Source organism: Tamandua tetradactyla, chromosome 24 (genome assembly GCF_023851605.1).
Source record: "Tamandua tetradactyla isolate mTamTet1 chromosome 24, mTamTet1.pri, whole genome shotgun sequence".
In the NCBI taxonomy this organism is placed as follows: domain Eukaryota; kingdom Metazoa; phylum Chordata; class Mammalia; order Pilosa; family Myrmecophagidae; genus Tamandua; species Tamandua tetradactyla.
The window spans coordinates 2114875-2139641 of record NC_135350.1 but is presented as its reverse complement, the minus strand read 5'-3'; the positions used below and the strand labels follow the sequence as shown (position 1 = coordinate 2139641).

The 24767-nt window shown below is 37.1% G+C and overlaps 1 protein-coding gene across 2 annotated transcripts in view; it reads right to left on the bottom strand.

The window, feature by feature from the left end:
- The window catches only part of SEC24D (SEC24 homolog D, COPII component), a 137537-nt gene that overhangs the window by 75969 nt on the left and 36801 nt on the right, over positions 1–24767 (bottom strand). For both annotated transcript variants that reach the window (XM_077142443.1, XM_077142442.1), the window contains exons 7-8: positions 22820–22931; positions 18138–18265 (exon numbers count right to left, since the gene is read on the bottom strand). In XM_077142443.1, the coding sequence (XP_076998558.1) occupies positions 18138–18265; positions 22820–22931 (240 nt within the window). The remainder of the gene's footprint in view (positions 1–18137; positions 18266–22819; positions 22932–24767) is intronic.

Below are 24767 nucleotides of genomic sequence, written 5' to 3'. Positions count from 1 at the left end.
ATGTATATATCACACTTTGTTGATCCACTAATCTCTTGATGGGCATTTGGTTTGTTTCCATGTTTTAGCAATTGTGAATAATGCTGCTATGAACATTGGTGTGCAAATGTCTGTTTGTGTCACTGATTTCAGCTCTTCTGGGTATATACCAACTAGTGCTATTGCTGGGTCATATGGCAGCTCAATATTTAATTTCCTAAGGATCAACCAAACAGTCTTCCATAGTGGCTGCACCATTGTACAATCCCACCAGCAGTGCATAAATGTCCCAGTTTCTCCACATCCTCTCCAACATTGATTGTTTCCTGATTGTTTAACAGCAGCCATTCTTATAGGTGTGAGGTAGTATTTCATCGTAGTCTTGATCTGCATTTCCCTTATAGCCAGTGAAAATGAGCATCTCTTCATGTGCATCTGAGCCATCTGTATTTGCTTTTCAGAAAAATACCTATTCATTTCTTTGGCCCATTTTATAATTGGGTTGTTTGTTCTTTTGTTGTTGAGTTGTATGATTTCTTTCTATATACAGAAAATCAAACCTTTGTTTGATACATGACTTCCAAATATTTTCTCCCATTGAGTTGGCTGTATCTTCATTTTTTTTTCTTTTTTTTTATTAATCAAAAAAAAGAAAAGAAATTAACACAACATTTAGAAATCATTCCATTCTACGAATGCACTCAGTAATTCTTAGTATCATCACATAGATGTATGATCATCATTTCTTAGTACATTTGCATCGATTTAGGAAAAGAACTAGCAAAACAGCAGAAAAAGATATAGAATGTTAATATAGAGAAGAGAATTAAAATAATAATACTAATTATATATATATATATGTAAAGGAAAAAGAAAAAAAAACAAAAACAAAAGATACAAACACACAAACAAACAAAAAACCATATTTCAGGTGCAGCTTCATTCAGTGTTCCAACCTAGTTACATTACACTTAGGTATTATTGTGCTGTCCATTTTTGAGTTTTTGTATCTAGTCCTGTTGCACAGTCTGTATCCCTTCAGCTCCAATTACCCATTATCTTACCCTGTTTCTAACTCCTGCTGGTCTCTGTTACCAATGATATATTCCAAGCTGATTCACAAATATCGGTTCACATCAGTGGGACCTTACAGTATTTGTCCTTTAGTTTTGGGCTAGACTCACTCAGCATAATGTTCTCTAGGTCCATCCATGTTATTACATGCTTCACAAGTTTAGTCTGTCTTAAAGCTGCATAATATTCCATCGTAGGTATATGCCACAGTTTGTTTAGCCACTCGTCTGTTGATGAACATTTTGGCTGTTTCCATCTCTTTGCAATTGTAGATAATGCTGCTATAAACACTGGTGTGCAAATGTCCGTCTGTGTCTTTGCCCTTAAGTCCCTTGAGTAGATACCTAGCAGTGGTATTGCTGGGTCGTAATCCATTCTGCCATTCTGTCTTTTGATTGGGAAATTCAGTCCATTAACTTTTAGTATTATTACTGTTTGGATAATATTTTCCTCTACCATTTTGGCTTTTGTATTATATATATCATATCTGATTTTCCTTCTTTCTACACTTTACTCCATACCTCTCTCTTCTGTCTTTTCGTATCTGACTCTAATGCTCCCTTTAGTATTTCTTGCAGAGTTGGTCTCTTGGTCACAAATTCTCTCAGTGACTTTTTGTCTATAAATGTTTTAATTTCTCCTTCATTTTTGAAGGACAATTTTGCTGGATATAGGAGTCTTGGTTGGCAGTTTTTCTCTTTTAGTAATTTAAATATATCATCCCACTGTCTTCTAGCTTCCATGGTTTCTGCTGAAAAATCTACACATAGTCTTATTGGGTTTCCCTTGTATGTGACAGATTGTTTTTCTCTTGCTGCTTTCAAGATCCTCTCTTTCTCTTTGACCTCTGACATTCTAACTAGTAAGTGTCTTGGAGAACGCTTATTTGGGTCTATTCTCTTTGGGGTGCGCTGCACTTCTTGGATCTGTAAATTTAGGTCTTTCATAAGAGTTGGGAAATTTTCAGTGATAATTTCTTCCATTAGTTTTTCTCCTCCTTTTCCCTTCTCTTCTCCTTCTGGGACACCCACAACACGTATATTTGTGCGCTTCATATTGTCATTCAGTTCCTTGATCCCCTGCTCAAGTTTTTCCATTCTTTTCCCTATGGTTTCTGTTTCTTTTTGGAATTCAGATGTTCCATCCTCCAGTTCACTAATTGTAGCTTCTGTCTCTTTAGATCTACCATTGTAGGTATCCATTGTTTTTTCCATTTTTTCTTCTTTGTCTTTCACTCCCATACGTTCTGTGATTTGTTTTTTCAGATTTTCTATTTCTTCTTTTTGTTCAGCCCATGTCTTCTTCATGTCCTCCCTCAATTTATTGATTTGGTTTTTGAAGAGTTTTTCCATTTCTGTTCGTATATTCAGCATTAGTTGTCTCAGCTCCTGTATCTCATTTGAACTATTGGTTTGTTCCTTTGACTGGGCCATATCTTCAATTTTCCGAGTGTCATCCATTATTTTCTGCTGGTGTCTGGGCATTTGATCAGATTTCCCTGGGTGTGGGACCCAGCTGGTTGAAAGGTTTTTCTGTGAAATCTCTGGGCTCTGTTTTTCTTTTCCTGCCCAGTAGATGGAGCTCGTGGCACTCGTCTGTCTGCACGGCAGTCGGCCCGGGAAACCGCGCGTGGAGGGCGGGGGGTGTCGCCGGCCGCCCTGGCTTGGGGGAGTGCCGGTCCTAATTGCCCAGCTGGCCCGAAACGCCAAGCGTGACGGGAGGGCCCCGCTATCCAATGTTCCCAGTCAGACCGGGGAGCCACGTGCGTGGAGGGGACCCCAGTCGCCAGCCGCCCCAGCCGGGAAAACACGCGCCCCTTGGGTAGCTCACCGCAGCAGATTCTCCCTGCCCGTTCAGCTGTTCCAGAATGGGGTACGCTGTCTTTTTGGTCTCTGTCGTGACTCCGGGAGCTGTTTTGTATTGTTTCTGTTTCTTTAGTTGCTTTTCTGGAGGAGGAACTAAGACCCGCGCATCTTACTAAGCCGCCATCTTCTCCGGAAGACCTTCATTTTTTTGACAAAGTCTTTTGAGGTGCAAAAGCATTTGATTTTGAGGAGTTTCCATTTATCTATTTTCTCTTTTGTTGCTTGGCTTTGGGTGTAAAGTTTAGGAAGCTGCCTCCTATTACTAGGTCTTGAACATGTTTCCCCACATTTTCTTCTAGAAGCTTCATGGTGTTAGTTCTTATACTTAGGGGTTTGATCCACTTTGAGTTCATTTTTGTGTAGCGTGTAAGATAGGGGTCTTCTTTCATTCTCTTGGCTATTGATATCCAGTTCTTCCATGCCTAATTATTAAAAAGACTATTTTGTCCCAGTTCAGAGAATTTGGGCATCTTGTCAAAAATCAGTTGACCATAGATTTGGTGGTCTATTTCTGCACTCTCATTTGATTCCATTGGTCAGTGCCTCTGTTTTTGTGCCAGTGCCATGCTGTTTTGACTACCGTGGCTTTATAATACATTTTAAAGTCAAGGAGTGTTAAACCTCCCACTTCATTCTTCTTTTTTAGGATGTTTTTAGCTATTCGGGGTCTCTTTCCCTTCCAGATGAATTTGTTAGTTAGCTTTTCCAAATCTTCAAAGTAGGTTGTTGAAATTTTGATTACTACTGTTGTGAATCTGTAGATCAATTTGGGGAGAACTGACACCTTAACTATATTTAGCCTACCCATCCATGAGCATGGAATGTCTTTTCAACTATTTAAAACTCCTTTGATTTATTTTAGCAATGTTGTGTACTTTTCTGTGTACAAGTTCTTTATGTCCCTAGTTAAGTTCATTCCTAAGTATTTGATTCTTTTCGTTGCTATTTTGAATGGAATTCTTTCCTTAACTGACTCCTCAACTAGGTCATGGCTTGTGAACAGAAATGTTACTGATTTTTGCACATTAATTTTATATCCTGCCACCTTGCTGAATTTGTTTATTAGCTCAAGTAACTTTGCTGTAGATTTCTCAGTATCTTCCAAGTATAGTATCATATCATCTGAAACAATGAGAGTTTTACTTCTTCCTTTCCAGTTTGGAAAGGAAGGTCTTTTATTTCTTTGTCCTGCCTGATTGCTCTAGCTAGAACTTCTAGCACAATATTGAATAATAGTGGTGACAGTGGGCATCCTTGTCTTGTACCTGATCTTAGGGGGAAAGCTTTCAGTCTCTCTCCATTGAGTATGATGCTGGCTATTGGTTTTTCATATGTTCCTTTTATCATATTGAGGTGGTTACCTTTGATTTATATCTTTTGGAGTATTTTTATCAGAAAAGGATGCTGAATTTTGTTGAATGCTTTTTCAGAATCAATTGAGATGATCATGCAATATTTCCCTTTTGATTTGTTAATGTGCTGTATTACATTAATCGATTTTCTTGGGTTGAACACTCCTTGCATTCCTGGTATTAACCCCACTGGTCATGGTGTATAATTCTTTTAGTGTCTTGTTAGATTCGATTTACTAATATGTTATTGAGAATTTTTGCATCTGTGTTCATTAGGGAGATTGGCCTGTAATTTTCCTTTCTATATGATAGCATCTTTACCCAGTTTTGGTATTAAAATGACATTAGCTTCATAAAATGAGTTAGGTAGACTTTTTTTTCCCCCAATTTTGTGGAAAATTTTGAGCAAGATTGGTGTTAGTGCTTTCTGGAATGTTTCATAAAATTCCCCTGTGAAGCCATCCGGTCCTGGGCTTTTCTTTTTGGGAAGATTTCTGATGGCTGGTTGAATCTCTTTACTTGTGATTGGGTTTGTTGAGATCTTCTAGTTCTTCCTGAGTCAGTGTAGCTTGTCTGTGTGTCTCCAGGAATTTGTCCATTTCATCTAACTTGTCTAGTTTGTTGACATATAGTTGTTCACAGTATCCTCTTATGATTTCTTTTATTTCTTCAGGGTCTGTGGTTAACACACCCCTTCTCATTTCTGATCTTGTTTATTTGCATCCTTTCTCTTTTTCTTTGTCAATCTTGCTAGTGGCCCATCAATTTTATTGATTTTCTCAAAGAACCAATTTTTTGTTTTATTGATTTTTACTATTGTTTTGTTCTCCAATTCATTTATCTCTGCTTTAATCTTTGTTATTTCTCTTTTATTTGCTTTGGGGTTAGTTTGCTGTTCTTTCTCAAATTCCTCCAGGTTTGCTGTTAAGTCCTCAAGTTTTGCTCTTTCTTGTTTTTAATATAGGCATTCAAGGCAATAAATTTCCCTCTCAGCACAGCCTTTGCTGCATCCCATAAGTTCTGATAAGTTGTATTCTCATTTTCATTCATCTCCAGATAGCTGCTGATTTCTCTAGCAATTTCTTCTTTGACCCCCTCGTTGTTAAGAGTGTATTTAATCTCCATATATTTGTGAATTGTCTCATTCTTTGGTGGTTTTTGAGATCCAGTTTCATTGCATTGTGATCAGAGAAAGTGTTTTGAATAATTCAATGTTTTCAAATTTATGAAGGCCTGTTTTGTGCCCTAGCATATGATCTATCCTGGAGAATGTTCCATGAGCACTAGAGAAGAATATATACCCTTGTGCTTTGGGATACAATGACCTATATAATTCATTTATCAAGTTATTTTAACTTCTGTTTCCTTGTCAATCTTCTGTCTGGTTGTTCTATCTGTAGAGAAGAGTGGTGTACTGAAGTCTACTATTATTGTGGAATCATCTATCGCTCCCTTCAGTTTCACCAATGTCTATCTCATATACTTTGGAGCTCCTTGATTGGGAGCATAAACATTTATGATTGTTATGTCTTCTTGGTGAATTGACTGTTTAATTAGTATGTAGTTATACTAATACTTCTTTATCTCTTATGATATATTTACATTTAAATCTATTTTGTCTGATATGAGTACAGCTACTCCTGCTTTCTTTTGGTTACAACTTGCATGGAAGTTATTTTTCTATCCTTTCACTTTCAATCTATTTGTATCCTTGTGTCTAAGATGAGTCTCTTGTAAACAGCATATAGGTAGATTACGTTTCTTAATCCAGTCTGCCAGTCTGTATTTTTTAATTGGTAAATTTAGTCCGTTAACATTCAAAGTTATTACTGAAAAGGCATTTCTTGATTCCATCATCTTATCTCTTTTATTTTATTTGTCAGGTCTGTATGTTCTTTTCCCTCTTACTCTTTGTATTCTTTAAATTATCCTTAGTGGTACTTTTCATTTCTGTGCCCTCCTCCAGACCTCCCTCTCTTGTCTGCTTTTTCAGCTGACAGAACTTCTTTTAGTATTTCTTATAGGGCCAGTCTCTTGTTGACAAATTCTTTCAGGACTTTTTGTCTGTGAAAGTTTTAATCTCTCCCTCAATTTTAAAGGACAATTTGGCTGGTTACAGAATTCTTGGCTGGAAGTCTTTCTTTTACAGGATCTTGAATATATCATATGACTGCCTTCTCCCCACCAGGGTGCTAGTTGAGTAGTCTGAACTCAGTCTTACTTGGTTTCCCTTGTATGTAGTAGATTGTCTTTCTCTTGCCGCTTTCAGGATTTTCTGCTTCTCTTCAACATTTGACAGACTGATTAGCATGTCCCTTGGGGAAGGCCTATTTGGATTTATTCTGTTTGGAGTTCTTTGAGTTTCATTGATTTGTATATTCACATGCTTTATGAGAGTTGGGAAGTTTTCCCCCATTATATCCTCAACTATTCTTCCTAGCCCTTTCCTCCTCTCTTCTCCTTGTGGAACACTAATGTTTCTTATATTTGTGTGCTTTGTTTTGTCTATTATTTCCCTGAGTTCCCATTGAATTTTTCCCATCTTTTTTGCCATTTGCTGTTTTGAGTCTTCAAAGATAGTTATCCTGTCCTCTATATCACTTATTCTTTCTTCTGTCTCTTCAAATCTGGTGTTTTGTGCCTCTAGTATATTTTTTATTTGGTCGACAGTCTTTAATCTCCATGATATCTGCTGTTTTTCTATTTATTCTTTCAAATTCCTCTTTGTGCTCTTCTATTGTCATTTTGATCTCCTTTATGTCATCTGCTATCCCACTTATTTTATTAAGTAGAGTTGTATGAACATCTTTGATTAGTTGTTCCAATGTCTGTGTCTCCTCAGGTGTTTTAATTTGGTTATTAAGCAGTGTTATATCTGTCTGCATTGTGATATGCTTAGTGACCTTCTGCTGTCTTCGCTGCATGTAGATATCTTGATTATTTTACTTCGGGAGTTGATTTCTTTCTGTAGTCTAAGCCCTTGTGTTTACGGGATGATTGTACAGCAGAGAGCAGGGCATGGGGTGGAGCACTCAGTAAGGTGATTTGTTTCAGGGCAGGTGTGGGCATAGGTTGGGGATGTTACACTGGTGCTTGTAAACGTGGGCAACCAACAGCCAGGGACGATGTAACTGTGCAGGTGCACTGGTCTGGGGACGTAACCCTGGTGTGCTCTGGTCTAAGGCATGGGGCCCTTTGTGCACATGTGTAGAGCTGTGGCAGCAGGTCAGCATTACTACTTTGTGAGTTGGGGGCAGATGTGACCTGGCTGTGTAGGTCGGCACTTTCTCAGAGCTGGGAATTGAGGCTGAGGTCTGTGCACATGCATGGTTCTCAGACTGCTGTAACATGCAGTTCCCTGAGCTGAATGACATGATTGGGGGCCCATGTGCATGCATGGGCCTGGGAGTGCTATAAATGGATGCTCAGGGAGGGCAGGCTGAGGCTGTGTGACACTATGGGCAGGGGGAGTGGGGGAAGCCTAGGTATGGAGGTTAGTGCCTGCAAACTTTATGCATTGTTAACAGCCTGCAGGGAACAGGGAGGGGGAGGTAATGCTTGGGAGGATGTAGGAGAGGTGGGTTGGGGGTATGGGGTAGGTCTGTGCACTGGGCGCTGGTGGGGTGGGGGCGCCTGTAGCGTGGGTAATGGGAGCAGGTGAGGGGTTCAGGTGCATGGGGTGTGGGGTGAGTCCGGTCATGGGGCTGCACTGGTAAGGGTAGTGTACCCAAGGAATGTGGCCTAGCTTACTTCCTAGTTCCGTGTGCCCGTCCATACACTCCCACAGGCTCCACACCTCTGCTCCTGGCTCCAGCCCTCTGCCTCTCAGTTCCTTGGCCTCTGAGCCCAGGGTTGCCACATGTGGTGCAGAAGGCTCTCCCAGATCAGCCACACTCCTGAACTGCTGCCTCAGTCACACTCCCGTCCCTACTCTAACTTTTCTGAGGAGCAGGGCTAATCTCCAGCTTCTCTAGTCAGCCATCTTCCTGGAAGTGGAACCGCTTTTAAAAAGGAAATTTATTAAACTGCAAGTTTACAGTTCTAAGGTCATAACAATGTTCCAGCTAAGGTATCTAGAGAAAGATACCTCGACTCAAGAAAGAGCCGATGATGGCGGCAGGTGGGGTGGGGGGGCGGTGTCTCTATCAGCTGGGACGGCACATGTTCACGCCTGCTAGTTTTCTTTCCTGGCTTCTCATTTCAAACAGCTTCCCCAGGAACATTTTCTTTCTGCATCTTCAAACATCTGCATTGGCTCTGTCAGCTCTGTTCGCTCTGAAACTTTTTTCAAAATGGTTCCCTCTTAAAGGGCTCCAGTAAGCAACCCCACCTTGAATGGGTGGAGACACATCTCCATGGAAATAACTTAATCAAAACGATCCCACCCAGCAATACTGAATCAGGATTAAAGAACATGGCTTTTCTGGGGTATACAACAGTTTCAAACCAGCACAGGCACCAAGGCTGCCAATTTAACATCACACAAAGTTAAGAAGTTGCACTTAATAAGACATATTCCTACTTACGAAAAGTTAAAATGTGAGAAAATGGGGGTCTTAGAATTGATGAAAATGCAAGCAAGAAGGCTCTAAAATAGCTCCTCTTCTTTGGTGGCTCCTCCCTGACTCCCAGTGCCCTCCTTCAGGGAGGCTGGTCTACCCTCTTGGTTTCTAAGTTACAGACGCCATTTACTCAATCATCAGGGTCCTGGAGGCCATAAAACCCACACTTACACTCAATGACAATCATATCCTGGAGAATGCTTTTTCTTTTATTACTGTTTCTCTGGAAGCAATTTATTTTCCATTTAATAAAAACATAAGAGTTCACATGGATAATTTTGAGATTGGGAATATAAACTTGGTGCATTTGGCTGTGAAATTGTAGCTTAAAATAGAATTCCAACAACCTTTGCCCTGACAAATGTGACTTTCCTGTATGTCTGCAACAGTACTATAATACAGTTCTGAATCGGGATAACATTCTGTTCTTCAGCTGCCAAACTTCCTCATATACTTTTTCATAGCACTGTATAAACAGTGACCCGAAACTTTAAGGGATAATTTGGTTTCTAAACTAACTTAATACAATACAAAGTACTTAAAATGTTATAGTCATAATTCAATTTCTATTTGAACATACATTTTATTTTTCCAAGTTTTTATAACACTTTTAAAACATTGCATTAAAGCAGATAATTTCAATTAAAATGTATATTCCAAGGCTTCCAGGCTTTTGAAGTTTTCATTTCAAAATAATTTAAGGCATATATCTTCTTCAAGCTCTTTAAAGAACATGATATTAGGCATTAATCAGTGATTACAGCCATATTTATCTTAAACCTAGCTAAATTTAAGCTATATATAAAAATTTTAATGCAAAGTTACAAATCTTCATGTGCTTCTAAAATGAATAATACACTTCATATTTACTATACCAAAAATCTAACAGAAATGAAATCACTTTTGGTTAGGTTGTACAATTTGTTCACATGAATTTCTAATAACACATAGGATATGGTAATAACAAATGGTAATCCACACTGATGCTCAATAAAGAAGGAAAAAGGCAGAAGCTGACAGCCTTCTAGATTTACAGAGTATCAGAGCCAGATTTCTTCCTTTTATGACAATAAGAATGGAGATGCAAGGTCACAATACATAGCACAGCAGAGACTTGAAATCACATTTCCTCGCTCCTAACTCAGCATTCTGCCATTTGGTAACTATCTATGTACTTTGGAGGAAGTAGTCATTTTCTATTGGTTTTTGAAAGAGCTTCATATTATCAAAAATTCTTCCTGCTTTCCTGGTCTGTTCTTTACAACTAAAAAACCTCTCTCATTAATATGTGATAAAGCAAAAGGAGTTGTTTCCCACACAGTGCTGATGGAGTTGTAAAAAATATATCTGTGGTCACCCAAATTATTTCTTTCCTTTACCCACAGTTTTTTAGAGAAGTGACCATGGACATAAGTGAAGTCTGCAGTCATTTAACAGGTCAAAGTAAAATAACCAAAGTAGGATAAAAAACTTTTTACTCCTTTAGCAACATGTTCATCGACAGAACCGATACCACCCAGGAACAATTAAGACTCAGTGTGCTTTTTAGAGGCCTAAAATAGCTAGAAATCAACCTCCAATCTGTAATTTGGCTTATTTTGCCCTTTAAATACATATACTTTTCCCAAAGGGATACATTGATTCACTTAAGGCCTCTATTGTAGGCGCAACTCACTGCTGGGTTCTGGATGGTCTTTAACTTTAAGAAGAAGTAAGCAGTAGTTTGATGTCAAAAGACTTCAAGAAATGGACATTTAAGGAAAACTCATGAGTTTGCAGGAATAAATGGCCCATAGCTAAAACTATAGCTAGCAAGAAAAATGCTATTTCGTGTGTTTAACAAAAGAAAACCTCAAATGCTCATTTACAGCTAGATGGCATTGAAAGAACTTGGAATTTGGAGACTTGATTGCAGCAACATCACTTACTGGCTGTGTGACTATAATAAGCCTTAAAACTTGTAGGGCTTCTTCATCTACAAAACTGGGATAATACCTACTTCACGAAGCTATTATCTTCCTAAAAGGATGACAAATGGTCATAATAACATAAATTACTACAGTGAGGCAGAATTTATTTTTTCTTTGATGCATTAAACAGCAGTGTAAATTCTGCTAAAACTATGTCAACATAAACGCAAGACCGGCTGAAAACTCTAATGCATGACCAGCAATCCCTTCCACAGGTGATGGATGTGAAGTCCACCTCTAATGTAATGTATTAGTGTTGGGTTTATTCTCTGGAAGTCTTTTCCTGTCTTGTTAAACCCATTTGTCAGTTCTCTGATATCCAGTCCTTTTTTTTTCTCAATTCCATCTTCTGCAAATCTACTAATCTATTAGTACATAAACAATCATTAAGAAAAAACAACTCAAATAGTAATTAATAATAGGATACACTTCTACATTCATTAAGTCATAACTCAGGTAAAACTTTCCCTGACCCTAAACTCCACAGAACAATGAAGTCATCCCCATTAGAGCCTTTTTCGCATTATACTAAACTTAGCTGTGCACCCCCAAACATTCTGAAAGTCCTAGTTAAGAGTAACCGGTCTTGTCTTTCCCCACATCCCTAAAGTCCAGCTCAGCTCCTATAAGGAGGGGACTGTAAATCAAGCGAAATTTAGAGCCTTGGGTAAAATCTTCACAAAATTGATTTAATAGGCAAGCAAATTATTATATATATTCATTTAAAATCCAAATATATATACAGATATTCCTGAATCTAGTCACAGATGGAGTAAAGGATTCTACCATCTAGTTTAGGTGAAATTATTTAGTTGCTTCTATAATTAGATTTATGCACATGTCCAAAATGTAAGGATTTCCTATTTTAGAGGAAGAAAATCAAATTTAAAATTAGGTACAATCTTCAATTCTTTTACAATGGGAATCTACACCATGTCTACCTAAGCTTTTAAAATATAGCACCAAAAATAAAAGCGTAGGTTACTGAATAAGAGAACCTAAAATATAACCAATTGCTTTTGCTGAATAAATAAATACCTTATAATTAATTATATTGAATGTGCCAATAAGTTTTTTTGCTTAAAACACAGAAAAAGCAAAGCTTTAGTAAGGAAAATGAAATATTAAATAATGATGACATAGATATGTCCTTGGAAATAGCATGTCTCCAAAGTAAATGCTCACAGGGAACACTCTCTGATCATCACTGCTTGGGTTAGGTTTATTTTTACAGGCTGTTGCTAACACAATGGCATGCTTACAAAGCTTCTGTCAAACAATGGACCCACTCTTTTAAAAAAAATTGTACTAAAGAAATCCTTTGGTAGATGTCAAATCAAGAACTGTTTAAGTATAGTTTTAAAATTGTGGTAATGATGGCAAGATTAGTAAGCTAAGCAATAAAATTCTAAATTTTTCTTTTACCTAGAAATAAGCAAGATATTCATTGCAGAGGACAATAATTAAAAAGCTATTCATATGAAGAGTAAGACTCATGTTAACCATTTGCCTTTAAGAAAGATATTTTAAAATCTGTTACAGAAATTTCCATGATTATATGTCATAAATATCTAAAAATCAGCATCTCTCTCATTTTCTACTTCTTAACTCTAATTGTTTAGTTGGGAGTTCTACTTGAGCAATTAGACAAATGATAGTGTCATTTATTTAAAATGTGGAAGAACAACCAGCTTTAGGGTATAGAGAACAGGATTTAGTTTTATACACATGAAACTTGAGGTTTCTATGAAATACCCAAGAGAAGATGTCAGAAAGGCATTGAATATGAGAATATGGTGTTGGAGGTGTAAGAATGAATGACTGAATGAACGAAAGGTGGAGTATTACCCCAGTGAGTACGAGCAAGGACTCAGGTGCTAGATTGCGTGGGTTAAATCCTTGCTCTGCCACTTATTAGGCAAGATACCTGACTCTTTGTTTCAGTTTCCTTATATCTGAAATAGGGATAATAAAATAGGGATGGATGTGAAGATTATATAAATGAACATGCATAAAAAGTGTTTAACTCAGAAGTGCTTTGTAAGTGTTGACTATTATTATTTTCATCAGTAGCAGCAATAGTGGTACATGGATATTTACAAAGTTTATAAAGTCTCTAAGGAGGATAGGGAGTACAAAGAGAGAAAGGAGGAAACACCAACACCAAGCTTTGACTAACCCCAATATTAGAGGTCAGAAAACAACCAAAAGAACTAAGAAGTTTCCATCCTGTGAGAAGTAAACACACACCGAATGGTGTCAAGGACACCACAAAAGGAAAGTCTGTGAAGGATGCTCACATACTTGGTAGCATACACACTTCCACCCATCTGGTTGGTGTAGCATAGCGATGATATTTCCGAAATGTTAGTGGCTTTTCAAGTTAAGGTCCAGTTAAACTGTGACCCCACCCCCATCCCCTCACCACACACAAAAAAGACATTTTTTGAGAGCACACCCTTTAGAGACTTCTTCCTGATACTAGAGATTCCCTTTCCCAGTCTTTATTTTTACATCCAAGACTATTTTGACTAATAAACAAAAGTAAATGCATTTCTTTAAATAGATAATGTCTTCATTCCACCCAGAAGCTAGTGACATACAAGGGACAGTACTTCCTCCTAAAATAGATTCAGAGTAACCCTAGTCATCAAAGGTCTAAGGAAAAAAGAAGGGCTTTCTTTAAAGAGACATGAATAGAGAAAATGTAATGTCAAAATATATGCACTTGGTCAGTATGCAGAGCCTCTAACAACATTAACAGAACAGTGTGTTAATTTCTCAAGTAAAGATTCTCCCCAAGTCAGATTCCAAAAATAAGCCACCACTCTAAGCTCATCTGTTCATGCCCTTGGAAGGCAAGGAGTCTAAAATGAAGCACAGGTTTTCACTGAAGGAAACCTCATGCTGGTGGGGATGCAGCATTTGATTAAAACACAAACAACTTTGGAAAACAGAAATTATACACATTCAATCTGTGTATGAAATGTGTACATGCTTTTGAGGGTGTGGAATTGGGCTAATATTTGAAAGCCTTTTCAACCAAAAAAGTAAACACCAGGTTTTATTTTCAGGAACATGTTAATTTCGTGGTTAATACTAAATGGCAAGCAGGAGAAGGTTACAGGTTCTGTTTTGGGGTGTGAACAGCTGATGCATTTGCTCTGTTTCATGCATAATTGACACAGGTCATCTGCCATACGGGGCAGGGACAGGGAGGAGAGACTTCTCCTAGTTTGTAGCTAAAATCCATACAAACTCATTGCCATGAACAGGTGTACCCAAAACTGGCTTTGCTCCCTGGTATAAAGTCCAAGAATCCCATATTGATACATAATAGAGGTGCTGCCTAGAACACTGTATTTTATATGTGCATTGATTTATATATTTATTTATATATTTTATATATGCATATAAAATAAATATATATAATGTATTTTATAAATATGAAATGTATATATATATATAATGTATTTTATATATATACATTTCAAAACAGAAGTGTTCTCTTCTGCTGCTTATGAAGTAACAGATCGCAGTAGAAAGACTCAGCACAGAAATAAGCGAGATAGCAAGTATTCATCCGAGACAATGCTACACCCTTAAGAGAAGCTAGGCCATCAGTTTGAGATAAACAGTCTTTCAGACACATTTATGTTAACAAATTCTTCAATTTTAGGACTCATATTTTTAAAGTTTTACATTTTTGAAATCTGTATGCATCTTGAAGTTGATAGGTACAGTTTCAATAGTGTTTTGTCTTATTACTTAATATATCCTGCCACACAACTGTTTTAGAGAACGATGCAGCTCTGGACGTAGTGACAAGGAAGGAATATCAGCCACATTAAGTGAAAAAAGAAAAGTGTAAAACAATGTGTATAGTGTACTATCATTCATCTAGGTACTTTTTTTAAAAGAATGGATACTTACATGCTGGAATATGCATATATTGCATTTCTAGAGGAAATTATAAACAGGTAAGAGCTGTCTATAGAGGGGGGAGTCAAGGTGGTAAGATATTTTTCCTTGTATACTCTTTCAATCCTTTGAATGTTTATGTTTTACTTATTGAAAAGTAATTCATTCTTTAAAAAGCACAAAACAATGCTATTGTTATTGTTGATACATTCATATGACGTCAATATATAAAAATACACGTAAGAAGCACGAATGAAATCAGAAGGAAAGGTATACGCTAAAGACGGAGTTGGTATAATCTAGGAATGCCTAGATTGTATGATAGTGACTAAATGTACAAATTTAAAAATGCTTTGCATGAGGAAGAACAAAGGAATGTCAATAATGCAGGTTAAAAATAGATGGTAATTAATATTTTAAAACTTTAACTTACATGTGAGACTAAAGCAAAAAAAATGCTTATTTGGTACAAAATTTGTATTTTGACTACTGCATTTCCTAATATAACTTAAGTTCATACCTAACTGAACGCAATAAGTACATGGAACCTTGAGTAGGGCATGAGATTTTGTAGGTTTGTCCCGAGTGATGCCCTGATAAATCCCAGAAGGATTTAAACAGTGAATAAAAAAGTATTTGCAAAGTCCCCTTGGGGGAATGGTGAGAAAGGGGAAAATTCAACTTCCCCAAGTGGAGAATTCTTGATATTCTCACAAGCAGTGGGGACAACCAAAGCTATAGGCTAAGCCCTCAATCTTGGGGTTTGTTCATATGAAACTTAACCACACAAAGGATAGGTCAAGCCTACTTAAAATTAGGCCTAAGAGTCACCCCCAAGAGAACCTCTTTTGTTGCTCAGATGTAGCCTCTCTCTCTCAGCCAACACGATAAGCAAACTCACTGCCCTCCCCCTCTCTACGTGGGACATGACTCCCAGGGGTGTGGACCTTCCTGGCAACATGGGGGAAAAATCCTATAATGAGCTGGGACTCAGCACCAAGGGATCAAGAAAACCTTCTCGACCAAAAGGGGGAAGAGAGAAATGAGACAAAATAAAGCGTCAATGGCTGAGAGATTCCAAACAGAGTCAAGAGGTTATCCTGGAGGTTATTCCTATGCATTAAATAGATATCACCTTTAGTTAAGGCGTAACAGAGAGGCTGGAGGGAACTGCCTGGAAATGTAAAGCTGTGTTCCAGTAGCCATGTTTCTTGAAGATGACTGTATAATGATATAGCTTTCACAATGTGACTGTGTGATTGTGAAAACCTTGTGTCTGATGCTTCTTTTATTTACCTTATGGACAGATGAGTAAAACATATGGATTAAAAATAAATAAAAAATAGGGGGAACAAATGTTAAAATAAATTTAGCAGACTGAAATGCTGGTGATAATGAGAGGGAGGGGTGGGGGTATGGTACGTATTTAAAAAAAAGTACTTTTTAAGGTAGTTTTTTCACTGTATAGATGTTACATATTTTATTCAAATTTGTCACTAAATACTTAGCACGCAATTGGAAGATATATTGTACTTTTAAAATTAAGCTTTAATTATGAGTTATTGTAGATTCACATTTGTTCTAAGAAAAGAGAGATCTCATAACTTCTTGCAAAGTATAATACAGTGTGGCAAACAAGATATTTACACTGATACATACAAAATAAAAACAATTTCCCCACCATAAAAAAAAAAACAATATGTAAGGAGGAAACATACCAAATTCATTACAGTATTTGCCTCTATAGAAGAAAAGGGAGAGAGGAATGGCCCTGATAAAAGGTGCCTCATATGTAGCTATAAAATTTCAATTCTTGAAAAAAAGATCTCAATATGACAAAATATTAACACTTAGTTAATGATGGGTGGTAAGTACATGAGTGTTGTATTATTAACTGTAACTTTTCAAATATAAGTTGTGTTCAAAGCATAAATATTAAAATAAAAGATATTTTATTTCTTATGTATATTACTACACCCCATAAGAATGGCAAAAATTTTAAAACCTGACAACACCAAATGCTGAAGAGATTATACAGCAACTAGAACTCTCTTAGAACTTTGGAGAGATTGTAAAAAGGCACAGCCCTACCCCACCCCCCACCCCCAAAAGAAAGAAAAGGAAAAGAAAAAGGTACTCCTTTGGAGAATGGCTTGGCAGGTATTTTGTTTGTTTGTTTGTATGTTTACTGCAATTTTATTGAGAGATGTTCACACACCATACAAACGATCTGAAGTATACAATCACTGGCTCATAGTACCATCACATAGTTGTGCTTACAGCCCTATGATTAATTTTAGAACATTTTCATTACTCCAGAAAAGAAATAAAAAAAGAAAAAAGAAAACGCAAATCTTCCCATACTCCTTATCTCCACACAGTACATTCGTTACTGTTGATATAAGAATATTAAAATATTGCTGTTAACTATAGTCATAGTTTGCAATAACTACATTTTTTCCATATATCCCTCTATTATCAACTCTTTGTAATAGTGTCATACATTTGTTCTAGGTCACAAAAGAACCTTTTTATATTTGCACAGTTAATCACAGATATGGACTGCCACAAGATGCACTGTGTTATCCATTCCCAGATTTTAACCTTCCACTTTCCTTCTGGTGAGTTATATGACTCTAAACATCCCCTTTTTATAAGAAATATGTTGTATAAACAAACATGTACTTCAGGAACCAGCAATATACTCATAGGTATTAACCAAGGAGAAATGAAAACATATGTCCATAGAGTTGTATAAGCATGTTCATAGCAGCTTTATTTATAATAGCCCAAATCTGGAAACAGTCAGATATCCATCAATAAAAGATTAAATAAACAAACTGATATATCCTACAATGCAATGCTATTCAGCAATATAAAAAAAGGAACAAAGTACTAATACATGCAACAACGTGAATGCTCTCAAAATGTTATGCTGAGTATATACTGTATGAGTCTACTTATATGAAGCCCTAGAATAGGCAAAACAAATCCATGGTGGAAACAATTCAGACTATTGGTTGCAGGGAGAGGGGAACGGGAGTTCTGAGAAAGATCGACTAGGAAGCGGCACGAGGTCACTGTCTTGGATGAGGGCAATATGCCACTTCTAAAAAGGGGTTTGAGTTACAAGGAAAGTGCTCACCTAGGTAGGGCAGAAGGGCCTCATGACGGTATTGCTATCACGTAATATTCTACATTTTCTGTATGGATGCATTTTTACAGAATGCAAAAAAAAAGCTGGTCAGATTTTTTTCCCTAACAAATGGAATGACTAGGTGTTTTTATGTTATATAAACATACCTATTTTCTGTTTATAATACAGAATAACATATAAGAAAATAATGAAATAATGGTGAAAAAAGAGTTTTGGAACTGGTAAATTATCAAACCACTATTATAAATTATTCTTACCTCATTTGAAGGAATTGTGGCAAAGGGTTTGATGACAGCAGCTAATGGAATCTGAGCTTGCTTAGCCATATCTGATGTACACGGGAAACAGTAGGTTGTGCAACGGATGTACCGAGGACTAGCATTGCCTGAAACGTCCAAAGGTACGCAATTAGAATTCGCTTAGAAAACATCTGCCTAAAATATTTAAATATAATGAAGATACTTCTAGATAATGCATTACCTTATTTATAAATCTTTCTTCATGATTTCTAAAAACATAAAAGTAGTATTGTGTAATTCTACAATCTATATTCCAGGTAATAATTGCTTGCAAAATAAAACAACCTAAATTCTAGTGAGAAGATACAAAGAGAGATGTTCTTAACTATTATTATTATTTTTTCGTAAGTAGGGTCTTAATACAAGCAGTTCACGGACTCCAAAGGTGTTTTAATTTATTTGAAGAAATAAAACCAAGAGTCATAAAAACATGAAAGAATAAAATTTTTGGATCATTATCATTTCTTCTTAGTTCTCTTCTACAATACATCTTGGCTTATGGGAAACGTAAGCAGATATACACCATTTCATAGCAGCAAATGATACTTTATCAAATTTTACTCCATTTTTCCCTAAGTTTAGAAATTGAACTTAGAAATGAAAATTGCACTTGTAATAGAAAGAATAATTTAAGAAAAAAAATTAATATAAAAATTTTAAAAACTCCCTGAGTTCAGTGTGTGAGATTAGTATATATTAGGTTTTGGGGCCAAGCATCTTCATTTCATGGCATACATGAGTGCTAAAACAATATGTATAGCACAAAGGATATTTCTGAATCACTGGAATAATTTATCTAAAATAATTTTTGAAATAAAATTATATTATGATTGAAAGAACTTGAGCATCAAACAAATTTTACTAAGTATCTATTAAGCTTCAGGAACTACACTAGGTGCTTTCTTGTGGAGCTTACATTCTTATGAGGGGATATAGACAATTACTATTAAACTTAATAACTGAGAAAATTATATAGGATATTAGACAAGATACATTCTAGGAAGAAAGCGTAGCCAGTTAAGGGGTATCAGGTGATAGGAGGCAGATGGCTGCAATTTTTTTAAAATATTTTTATTGATAAAAATAATATTGATAATATTGATAAATCTTCACACACAAGTCCATACCTGGTGGACAATCAATGGCTCACAATACAGATGACTGCAATTCTAAATAGTTACAGGGTAGGCCTCATTAAAAAGGTGTCACTGAGGGCAGGCCACGGTGGCTCAGTAGGCAGAGTTCTCGCCTGCCATGTCGAAGACCTGGGTTCGATTCCTAGTGCCTGCCTGCGCCACTGAGTAAAGACATGATGGAGGCAAGGAATTTACCCAAGCAGAGGTGGGCTGGGACGAGGGTGGGGCGGGCACGGACCTGGCCTAGGAGAACAGCAGAGACCGGTGCAGTGGGAATGGCACAAACACGTGCACTAAGAGGTGCTGACTTCAGAGGAGCAACTGGGGGTGGGGGGATGGATCAAGCAGAGGCTTGAAGCCATCTGAAACCCTCTGGCTCTCATTCTTTTGCAGAGGAGTGTCATGATCTGACATGTATCTGCCTGTGGTTTTGAGAGTGGACTGTAACAGGAAAGACTAGAGAGACCAGTCAGGAGGCTCCTGCAGTTGAAGGATTCAGATAAGAAACAGCAGCGGTAGGAGGCAGCCACGATAACAGGAGAGGTGCTGAGAAGCAGCTAGGTGTATGGGTATATTTTGCAGGTATACTGACTGACTTATTGATGAGCACAATGTACGAAATGTGAAGAAGAGAAATATTTGGGAGGTTCACGCATGTAGATACTTGATGCCATAGAACTAGATTAACTCACCAAGAGAGTTTCTGTGGCCAGAGAAGAGAATGCAACCAGGGACTGAGCCCTGGGGTTTTCTGACTTAAATAGGTCAGAGGAAGAGGAGAAAACAGTCAAAGGACTGAGAAGGATGAAAACAAGGGGAGTTTGGCATTCTGAAAATCAAGTGAAATAAGTGCATCAAGGAAAAGGCATGACCAACTGCCCCAATTTGCTGCCCCTAGATCAACATGTCCAGTGGATTTAGCAATGTGAAAGTCACTGGAGACCCTGAAAATGGTGGGGCCAAAAGCCTGCTTAGAATGAATTTAAAAGAGAATGGAAGCAATAACTCTTTCATGTTTTGCTGCAGAAAGGAGCAAAGAAACCAAGGTAGCTGATAAAGGAAGTGGGTCAAAAAAAAATTTTATTTTTTAAGATGTGAGAAGCTTGACTTTTTATAAAGGTGAGAATCATACTGTGAAGAAAAACATATTAATAATATAAGAGAACAAAGGGAGAATTACTACAGCAATATACTGGAGTAGTGCTTAGGAGAAGGGGATTTTCCACAGGAGCACAGATAGCTCATTTACAAAGCAGGAAATCATAGCAAAAAGGCAACTGCAGATAGGATTTCATGTGCGAATACACAGACATCCTCTTCTAATTGCACAGTATTCTAAGAAAGCAGGAAGTAAGAGTAGCTAAGCATCAGATAGGAAAGGTGATGTTACAGGTTTGAGGAGTTTGAAATAGTCATCAATAAGAGGGGAGAAGTGAATGGAGTTGGAATTAAAAATTAAGAATTTCTGAATGTTTCAAAAGTAGTCGATATTTTAAATACATTTTAAAAGCGTATTTTAATTACATTTCAAATTAAATTATTAATCCTAAACTTAGCATAAAGGCCTAGCACATAATAAGTACTCAATAAATATTTACTGAATGCATGCATGCATGAATGAATAAATGAATAAACAAATGGCTCCCTGCCCCTGATAGCTCACAGTAATGTGGGAGAAACAGACACAAACCACAGTAAAACACAACATGATGGGGGCTATAATAGGAGTATATGCAAAGCACTATGGGAGAAGATATTGGAAACGATTTCAAAGAAAAATTTTAAATTGAGTTTGGAAGAACTAAAAGTTTCCCAGGCAAAGGGGTACGAGTTATATATTCTAAGTACATTAGCTTAATAAATATTTATTAAGCAACTATTATGTTCCACGTACAAGGTGAATCCCCGGGAACACAATGACAAACAAGAAAGCATCTCTTGTCTGTTGCAAAGAAAATGTCACAAGGTGATACTCCAAGACATGGGAAATAAGGAGAGCAGTTTGGCAGGACAGAGGCAGATAAGCGAGGAAGAAAGATGTACAAGACGAAACTAGGGAGGAACATTCTTTAGGTTGCAAAGTACCTATTTCATGCTCTCTTTAACAAACTTCTATGTAACACTTGCCATCAGGTTGAAATGAAATTGCCATTTTTGTGAGTCAACAATGACTTTAAAAATTAGCTCGACCCTATGGATTTGATACTGTAGGTAATGGGGAACAAAGAAATAATTTTTAGAATAGGAAACAAAGTAATCTGAATTATGCTTTAATACTAATACCTATAACAATAATATCATCTGCAATTTATATCGAGCCTTTCTACATGTTAAGCCCCCTACACACATGTAAGTATACTTATGTGCACACACACAATATCATCTGCAATTTGTATCGAGCCCTTCCACATGTTAAGCCCCCTACATACATGTAAGTATACTTACGTGCACACACATACACGCACATTCACATTATATTACAAATAGTCCTTATATTTAAGCATACCTGTACATACTCAGTCACCTACCATCTTTACAAAGTACTAATACATGCAACAACTTGGACACTCTCAAAACCGTTATGCTGAATCTTCAGGTCTTAGCCCTTACGTTTTACAGAAAGTGCAGTGAGGCTCTGAGGTAAGATGACCAAAGCTCACGCAGATAGTAAGGGATGGGCCTGGATTCCTGGGCGGGTCTGTGAAGCTCCCAAAGACCTTACCACCTCACTGTGCTACCTGTTTATAAGGACAGGGTTGAAGGCAACACAGAGGATGGACCAGAAGAGAGAGAGATCCCCAACTGCACTTGGCTGCCCGAGCAACTCTGAGAAGAGTCAAAATGTTGGTTTATATTCAAATGCTTGTATCTTGATGGTGCACGTCATCCATTTAAATAGCATACTCAGAATCTCAGATGTCAGACATCACCAGGCTGAATTTTAATTTGCCATAAATGATAGAGTAATATATTCTTGGGACAATCAAGCCTGCATGAGGTTTGACAGATATATTGAAACGACAGCAGGTAAGAGACAGAGCTGTAGAGAGAGATCCTCACCTCATCCCATTTTAGAAGCCGGAAAGTAGAACCCCAATTTTCAAAGAACCACTGAAAAACTGTTGGGACTAGAAATAGGTCTGCTGCTCAAACCCCTAGCATTCTGCCCACGCTGTCCTGCTCGATTTCCACAGTGCTGTGAGTAAATTAAACCAAAACAGGGTATGACTCATTTAAACTCATAAACTCAAATGGAATATTTTCTTTGACTGATACATTGCACTAGAGCTCACCAGAAACTCTCTAGATCTCTACAAGCAGAGAATAGAATTCATTTGTCAGTATCTTCTTAATACTGAGCGATTAATGGTAAACTGGTCTTCACTGTCAGCTGCCGAGGGTTCCCCATCAGTGACGGCATCAGGGAAAGGCATCTGCAGTCTATGTGCTTAAAAAACATGATCAGAAAATGTTATCTCCACCAAAAGTATTGAAAATAAATACCTTGGTCTTGTATCACGCAGTCTGTCGTGACCAGAGGAGGAACCTGGCCTCTGGTGCTGGTGGCATAAACTTGCCCCCCTCTGGCGGCTCTGTCGCTCTCAATCACCTGGATCTGATAAGATATTTAAGAGCAAGCTAAAGTTAGCTAAGGCTGTCCTCAACATTCAGTTCAAGGAGTTTACTCTTTTTCTCTCTTATAATTCATATACAGAAAAAAATAGGCATTTTCCCAATTCTTTCAGTTCATTTCAGATCAAATTCTCATTGAGAATCAACCATGTTTTCAGTTCCATCTTTCTTTACTTTCATCATTTTAGACCAATAATTTCCACATTCTTTACTATAATACCCTGAGCTCTGACACAAATTCTTCAAAGAGCTTCATTTTTAATCAATTTACTTATTGGGATAAAAGATAAGCATTTAAAAAAAAATTCTGGTAGGAAAAAAATTGAGAACTTTTTTTCTAACATGGGCAGGCACTGGAAAACAACTTTTTAAAAGAAAACAGTTTTTGCAGTTAAAGAAAAAAACTCTACAAGGCTTAAAATCATTAAATTCAGAAGATACAATATGAAACCTAACAAATTCTTAACTGTTCCTCTCAAGTAACTCTTGATCTCCAGGTTTGGCTTTTCCAAGTTTCCCCCATGCCTCAGCCCTACTCCTTGAAATTTAAGAGAAAAACAGTATAAAGTGTTCCCCTGAGGTTTTTATCTATTGCATAGCAATCAAAAGAATCAAAAGTCCCTAAGTTTTGTCCTCTAACTTTGAAACATCTCATATTTTTCTAATACAAACACTTTTTTTTGGGGGGGGGGGGTGCATGGTCCAGGAATAGAAGCCGGGTCTCCCGCATGGAAGGCAGGTGTTCTACCACTGAACCACCCGCGCACCCACAAACACTTACTGAGGAAGAATAGAAGAAATTTAAAAATTATCTGTTTAGGATTGAAAATAATGAGACAATCTAACTATGAAATTAAGATGGAAACAAGGAATCCAAATAACCATCTCCTTCTTCCTCTCGATCTTCTCCCTTCCCTTGCTTCTCTCCTTCATAGGAGAGAGGAGAGAAAACAAGAGACAAGGAGAAGACAAAGGAAGGGGATAAGAAAAGGATAATAGGAAAAAACAAGAAAAGTGTCCAGATTGGAATAAGAAATTTTGGAGGATGGCAGAATTTATACATTCCTAATGAAAATTACAAATAGTATGAAAATTGTCCTTCCTCAACTTTGAAATGTTACCTTCCCATACCTCCTTCCCATCCCACCCAATCCAGGCCCCAACTGGCCTTGAGAAGTTTTAAGGACTATCAGAGATAGATTTGGTCTGCCTTTAAATCTGCACCTTTCAGCCTTCCTAATTTCATAGGACTTAAAAGTTCTTATTAAATCAAGGATATAGAATGTGTTATAAATATAAATTCTGTATGACACAGATGAGACTAAAAGCTACCATAGGCAGAGACAATAGGTAAACATAAAAATCAAAGTATTTCAGACCACAAAGTTAATCTGGTTCATTAAAAATTGGTGTAGTTTTTATATTATCAACATTTATTTTAATCATTTCAACCAACAAGTAATCAAATATGAAAGCCAGGTAAAAGCCATAATAATCCACTCATTGACCATATACAGCTCTCAGTCTTCAAGTAGACTGACTATAATTTCAAAATGTTTATTTTGATGTTTTCCATTTACAATTTAGAATGCATTGTCCAAAGAAACAATGATAGAAGCTGTAATTCCTTTTCCAAACTAATCCACATCTTAGCTGGAATACAACAAAGAAAGGGGCAGAAAATATTATCACCTTTCCAGTAATTACAATGTATATACACAATTTTTTATATTTGCCTCAAATACATGTTTTTGCAAAACAGGCTTAGAGATAAAACAATAAATAGAAATTTCAATAGAGATTTTTTTGTGACTCTGAA